At 36.9% G+C, this 7,642-nt stretch overlaps 2 protein-coding genes across 2 annotated transcripts in view; both read right to left on the reverse strand.

Annotated features, from left to right (window-relative positions):
* Positions 1–7,642, reverse strand: part of Syt1 (synaptotagmin 1) — a 502,043-nt gene that overhangs the window by 185,667 nt on the left and 308,734 nt on the right. The window lies entirely within an intron of this gene.
* LOC114610097 (lys-63-specific deubiquitinase BRCC36-like) lies at positions 5,413–6,533 on the reverse strand. The gene has a single exon (XM_028754573.1). It carries the CDS (start codon positions 6,453–6,455, stop codon positions 5,580–5,582), a length of 876 nt encoding a protein of 291 aa, XP_028610406.1. The 5' UTR covers positions 6,456–6,533; the 3' UTR covers positions 5,413–5,579.

The following is a 7,642-nucleotide window of genomic DNA, read 5'->3' on the forward strand; positions in this document are numbered from 1 at the left end:
CTCCTTCCTTCCTTCCTTCCTTCCTTCCTTCCTTCCTTCCTTCCTTCCTTCCCTCTTTCATTCTTCCTTTCTTTTCCTTCCTTCCTCCCTTTCTTTTCTTTCTGTCTTTGATCGCTTTGTCTTCTTTTTATTTGTTTTTGTTTTTTTCTAAAAAAGGAGAGAAAACAGGATAGAGTTGGATGGATAAGGAGGTTGGTATCATCTGGGAGGAGATGAGGCAACACTGTACAAAAATTATTTTCATTAAAAAATATATAAAGAAACTGACATGTGGCTCTTCTGGGTAAGCCATATGTCCTACAGGACATCCCCTGCTCTAGGTCTCTTCAGCTAGCCAAACATTACAGTACCATTTAAGTACTCAGTGCTGGTATATTTATGATTTTCTTTTAAATCTATTTACCGGAGAATGAGAAATACATGTTATCTAAATAACAGGAAACAGATTGCATAATTTTATATGCACAGTCATTTAGCTTGGGAGAACAAAATTTTAGCATACTGAAAGAAAACTATTATTAAATATAAACATAAAGTCTTTGCTCAGAGATGAGAAAAGATAGCCTGATAATTCCTTCTTTATAATAAAAAGTGAAAATTCTCAAGGACATATTTACCTAGCATTTTGCCTAAGTATCAATAGCAAAGGTCAGCATACAAGGGACTGGATACTTGTGAGGAAGGGTAGACCCAAAATAATAGGACATATCGAAGTATGTTAAAGGGCTCACCCTTATTCTACGAATCACTGATAAAGAATTAATTGCTAATACACATTCTAATACAAAGACATTCATAGGAAATTTAATATCAGGGATTAACTATCAGAGTCAAATAATTGTGGCAATTTATAAAATAAGAGTATTAACCTTGTCCTAAATAACTTCAAACTTGAAAGCACAAGGGAACATTAGTTGCTAAATATACATGATGAGACATTCCACAGATTTTGCATTGTTTGTAAATAAAGGGTCTTCATATTAAAGAGACGGAAAGGTAGAGTCAATGTCAAATTTCTGGTAGAGTTTGTACCTTCTATGTGTTTATGTTCTTAATATGTTATAAGTTTAAGTTATTTAAAATTATAAAAACAATCTGTTAAAATTGTTCTTATGAGGGCTGTATCTGACAATGTGAGTTTAGCATCCTCATCCTGGATTGAAAACACTTTCAAATATAAACTAAATCTCAAGGAAAAACAGCAGGGCAAAATTTTGAGCAAAAATACACAAAATGGCCATTGGCTGAAATACAGTGTAGACAAAATAGTAGTCTCATAAAGGCTCTTTTTTTTTTTTTTTTTTTTTTTTTTTTTTTGTGGTGTAACCTGCGGGAAATCAGGATCACTGTTGTGATGACAACCTCCTATTCTTTCATTTTTATCCCTTTAGGGACTTTAGTTATATTTAGCTCTAGATCTACAACTTTGTCTATATTTCTCAGATTACATAGTGAGATTTTTTTTATACTGCATGATTTCAATAGAAATCGCTATTTCCACCTCTATTTAAGTATTGCAATTTGTAATAAAAGTACACAAAACTTCAAGGCCAAACAATAACGTGAAGAATTATAAAAATATTACCAAAGAAAGTATTATAAGACATAAGATACCAAACCGTAAGTTGTTTTTGCCATAATTATTAAAACTAGTCCTGGAGCTATGAGGAAATGTTCTTGTATTAGGGAAAGAGGACAGAATTTAGAGAGTTTTACTTCATGAGTGTCCTCCATCTACCATAGAGCAGGTATAAAGCCAGTGTAGCTGCCACAAGCATTCTTCTTGGCCCTATTTCAACTCGCAGGTTCAGTAAGGAGCCCCCACCCTTTCTTCATACGCTGTTCAGCAAGTACGAGTTGCTGACAGATGTAGCGAAATACTTCTTCCATTGAAGTGGACCTGGCCAAGGAGAGCTGGCTTGTCAATCTCTTGTCCCTACAGGCCAGTCTCACCCTACCACTAGTGTCAAAGTCAGGTAAAGTTCCCAGGAAATATGATCACATTCACTGTGAAAGAACTTGGAAAAATAATGAACTACTGCCGTCATTTTCATTTAAATTCTTCCCTTGCCTGAGGAGACTTAGGTACCACGTGAAGCCCTAGCAGCATAGCAAACTCCCATAAGTTTGCAGGTGTGTGGATGTCAGCCTCAAGGTGCATCTTCTCTGCAATTCAGACAAATAGATTTCTTAGGAGATGTAAGAGGGAAGCAAGATATTACAGGGCTATGTGATGGTGGCTGGCGACTGGTTTCTGGTGACTGATACAATAAAAGGGTTAAATTAAAAGGTGGAAAAATAACTGGAAAGCATTGACAGGCGTTTCCGTGTAACATACAAAAAAGAAATTAAGGTCCTGTGTCAAGAAAAGTGTCATGTTCTGGTTTATGTACAAGCTGCCTCAATGTGTTTAAGGTGCTTATATTTGCTCTATTTTTCCCCCTTTCCTCATTTTTACCTTAACTCTGCTTTCTTTAAAGAAAGATGCACCTGACCCTAGACCTGTAGGTGGTGAGCGTGAGGCATAGTCAAGATACAAATACCAGTGTCTGCCTAAGAGTAGCACTTTCTAGGTGGAGCTGCCCTTTCACAGGCTCTGATCCTGGGAAAGGTCTATCTAGATGTTGTACAGTCATAGTCATACCAGGTATCAGGAAGGATGAGGATCTGATTCCACATAGGTTTGTGGCCAATAAACAATAGTCAAACATATTCTTTTGCTATGTACCAAGCAATAGTCTATCTAATTGTACCACATTTTTATTTCTATAATCCTTACAATAACCTTTGAAGTAGGGAGGTCTATTGTCTCTACATTACTTATATGAAAGTCATATATGTATATAGTTATATGTCTGTGTGTGTGTGCGCACATGCATGATATGTGTGGGCACATATGCCATAGCATATGTACATAGAGGGCAGAGGGCAATGTGTACTATTTGATTCTTTCTTTGTATCATGTGAACCCTGGGGATTGAACTCAGGATTTCACAGTTAGAGGCAAGTGCCCAGAATCTGCTAAGGCATCTTTTAAAATTACTTTTAATTGAAAACACTTTTTTTCATATAATATATTCTGATTACAATTTCTCTTCCCCAGATCCTCCCAACTTCCCCACCCACTCAAATACACAGCCCCTTTTTTCCTCTCATTAAAATACAATGTACATCTAAAATAAAAATAATGAATGAAAACTGTAGTCAGCTCAATAAAACTCTTCAAGTATGTAAGTTATGAAATGCTCTGATGTGTCCAGAGCATACAGAACAGAACAAACACATTTGCTTTGCAGAGCCAGGATTCCAAACAAAGATATCTCAACCAGAGCTCTATAGTCTTTTAAGACAATCCTTTCATAGGGGTTGCCTGAGACCATCAAAATCCAGATGATTATGGTTCAAACATTATGAGTCAGAACAGTAGCAAAATTACATGTATAAAGAAGCAATGAAAATAATTTTATGTTTGGGGGGGTCAGCACAACATGAGGAACTGTATTAAAGGGTTGTGGCTTTAGGAAGGTTGAGAACCACTGTGCTACAGCAGTTTCTATGTCCCCACATCACTATGGTGTGATTCTTTCAGATACTTTTAATTCCTGTAGAAATTATCCTCAAAGGCTAATCCTACATATAGGGTTATCTGTGTATCTGCATCATGGAATCCAGAAAGCACAACAAGAAAACAACTGAATGTGTGGGTTCCCTAGGCTTTTAGTTCCCAGAACAATTTGTACACAAAACTGGCCAATTTGGTTACTAAGTTCACACTTTTTGTCCCTAACTCTTGTATGTGGAAGACTGCTATCTGACAATACTCAGGGATGCGGGGCTCCTCTTACATAGCTTAAAATCAAAAAAAAAAAAAAAACTAAAGATAAATAAATAAATAAATAAATAAAAAACAAAAACAAAAAAAAACAATGCCGAGTGTTAGACTGCACACTCAACAGATACATTCTCTTACAATATCTATTCTCACACTATCCTGTGTCTGAGGTGGAGTTTTCTAAGATTTTTAAGGCATCTCACTTTCACTTTCTGCCAGGAGAAGCTACTGTTTGCCTGGGGACGCTCAAGACGGTCATTGTTCTCAGCAATGGTTCATCTCACGAATCATTTCAGGGGAATCTAAGCAAAGGTAAATGAACCCTGTTTGCTGTCTGAAGCCTGCCTTTGTCAACATGAGCCATAAACACTAGCAGAATGAGACATAAGCAGAGGGAAGTTATAAGAAAGTACAAATACTCCATGTTCCCTTTACTAAGTTTCTCCTAGGTTTCCCACAACTGTAGAACTGCAAAATCAACATTAGGACATGGTACATTTTTGCTGCTAATATATCTTCAATGAATTAGTTTTTGTATATATAAATCTATAAAATATTAGCACAGGAATAGTTTTACATACTAAACAGTAGAAGCAAGATACAAAACTACTTCATTGGCCCAAATGAACTCTTAGGCCATAATGTAATGCAGAACAGTAATTAATGCATATACTAAACACTATTCAGTCCCGAACCCTGGGAATCATTTCTCTGTTATTTCTCTCCAACGTTCTGACATTTCAACAATGCTATAGAAATGTAACCGTAAAGCAAGTAAACTTTGAGATTACCCCCTCCCCCACTTACTATACTATATATACCACAGCTCATCTAAGTTGCAAATATTAGTGGCCTGTCCTTTTGTTTTTTACCACAGAGTAATATTCCAGGGTTAGAAATGGCTTATTTACCCATTCTGGAATATATGGGTTGTTTGTAATCTGAGGCTATCTCAAATAAAATTTTGTAAAGGTTTTTGTGCCACGACAGTGTGACTGCTGGCTCGTATGTTAAGTATATATTTAACTTTATCAAAGATTTCCCAATTCTTCTGCAGAGTAGTTGTATTTCACATGCCTGTCATTGCTGTAAGAGAAATATAGTTTGAATCCTTAACAGTATTTAGTATTTCACTATTAACTCTTTAGCAATCTTGTCAAATAGACACCACATGACACTCTAATTTTAATTTGCAATCCTCAATGACTTAAAAATTTCAACATATTTTCATCACAATACCTGCCATCTATACATTGTCTTTGTTGAAAATGTCTATTTATGTCTTCTCATTTCCTACTTGACTGTCTAATTTTTGAGTTCTGATCATATAATATTTTCCCATAGTTATTAGACAATGCAAGTAAATTCTTATGCTATTATTTTTTCTTTTTAAAAACAAAATAAAGTATTAATTTCTGTAAAGTTCAGTATATCTACATTGTTTTCTTCTGGATTATGCATTTGGGCTAAAGTTTAAAAATAAAGTTAACTTAAAAACTTGAAGTTGTCTCTTGAAGATTTTTCAATATATTTTTTTTTCTAGAAGGTTTCCATCTTACTTTAAATCCATGAAACATTTTGAGGTACTGTTAGAATATATTTTGTTGGCCTGTAGATGTTCAATTGTCCAAAGCGCACGCCCTTTCTTCCTTGGATCACTTTTGTGCTTTGTCAATATTAGTCGAAATGAATTAGTTTATAAGTCGTACGCCAAGTATTTACATCTGCCCATTTTTGTTCTCCTGCTTTATTCTAGGGAAGACAGCTCTTCCATCAGGTCTTCCTTTTCTTCTTCTAACTCCTGCACACGCTGCTGGTTTTGCTCTAGTCTGTTCTCCAACCATTGTAGGAGAGGCCCGCAGACAGCGGACATCTGACTGCACAGATGCTTGGTGAATACAGAGCCATTATGGATCTTGGTTACTGAGTCCAGATGTGTAAGGCCGTGGATCTTCCTATACGTATCTTGTTCTTCCTGACATAGGATCCCCGGAAGCTCAACTGCTGACCTGAGGCATACTTTCCCAATGGTGGTATGAGGTACAATATGGATTGGGATTTCAAGTCTCTCATAGTCTGAACTCTTTGATGCTTGTACAGACTGAAAACAAGTATAGAGTACACGACCAATCCTGGTGGGTCTGTCTTCTATGAAACAAGCAAAAATCAGTCCTACAAAGCTTTGATCCATCATCTGGTACATGGCTTGTGTACGGACATCGACATGAGAAGGCCAAACGGTTATATGAGGGTGGGAATGGTACCAGCCAACAACTCTCATGGGTTGGCCTGTTTGTTCAGCTAACCTTTCTGCCTCTATGGAGGCTGCAGACAGTTGCTCTGGAGAAATTTCTACACGGTCCTTTGTCTTGTCAGAACGTCGCAAGATAATAACAGAATGAATGTGAACAATTCTGACGGCATCCATCTTTTTCGCAACTGCGCACACTTCAGCTCCAGCGTATGCAAGCTTGGAGTTACTCCTCCCGTGATCATTCAACTGGCCTATACACAGACCCATCACCTCCTCCTTCTCTGTGCTCAGAGCATGGTTGAGACAAACCAGAAAAGCATCTGACTCAAGGTGAACCGCTTGTACCCTCTGCACCGTCCGCACCGCCATCTTAATCGGGCTCCACTCAAGTAGGTCTTGGGCCCACTGCAGACAGCCCAACCACTGGCTCAGAGGCAGCCTTCCCAGAAGGCCTTGCGGGTCTCCATTGGGGTGGAGCCTGAGGCACAGGGGAGTGGCTGGGTGCCACAGGGTTGGAGCCTAGGGTGCAGGGGGTGGAGCCTGCCTAGCCACACGTGGGAGATTTTTTTCCCCTTTACTGTGTTAGCAAGGTTGCCACAAAGTTAAGCATATCTAAAGAAATGAGATTTTTTTTTTTGATAAACATACAATTCAACGCTATGAATTTATTTTGGCATAATTTACTTTGCAATCACTTCTGGCAAGGAACTATAAAATGATAGTGAATTTTATAATTAGTAGTTTCTTAGAACCAAACCATGAGATGAAAAACGAGCATTATTTATACATATCATAAAGTGATAAACTTTATAGAAAATGTGAACAAGTATAGTTTCTCATTCTCTCCATTATGTTTAGTAATTTTAACCAGCATAAAATTTATAGGTATTAGTTTAAATAAAAATTCTATTCATTGCTATATTAGTTTTTCTCTCAGACACATAGAACAGGGACTAAAATAATAGAAATAAACCAAGTATTCAAGCCAAAAATGAAACATTCAGTTATTACAATAATGCCTAAAAAAAAAAATCAAGAAATCTTTTATAAACCTGAAACGTCCATTACACTAAGGACACAAGTCTCTGAAATCATGGGACATTAGAGCTGTTTCTGAAAGCATCTGATAATGAAGTCATAAAATTAACAATGCTAATTTTGCACCCATTTCTATTTTAAGAAAATATTTTATTACTTCAGTTAAAAAAAACTCACTTGTTTTTAAATTGCCACTCCACACCGGAGAACATTTATGCTTTTTAATGAGTCTCCCAAGATTTCAGCTAGACAGACAAGGTTATGGTCAAAAAGGGATAACTTTTCATATGTATTAGAGAGACTTCAAGTATGGTGTATAGTGTCATAAAAATGATAAAGTTCAAACTTTCCTCCCCTCCTCCTTCCTTCCCTCCCTTCCTTCCCTCCCTTCCTTCCCTCCCTTTCTTTTCTCTCTCTCTCTCTCTCTCTCTCTCTCTTTTTCTCTCCTTCTCCCTTTCTCTCTCTCTTTCTTTCTTTCTTTCTTTCTTTCTTTCTTTCTTTCTTTCTTTCTTTCTTTC

Source organism: Grammomys surdaster, unplaced genomic scaffold, assembly GCF_004785775.1.
Source record: "Grammomys surdaster isolate TR1022 unplaced genomic scaffold, NIH_TR_1.0 126028, whole genome shotgun sequence".
NCBI classification, from domain to species: Eukaryota; Metazoa; Chordata; class Mammalia; order Rodentia; family Muridae; genus Grammomys; species Grammomys surdaster.

What these genes read in the sequence shown, in the direction of transcription:
- LOC114610097 (XM_028754573.1), bottom strand. Translation starts at nt 6,455, where the DNA reads ATGGCGGTGCGGACGGTGCAGAGGGTACAAGCGGTTCACCTTGAGTCA.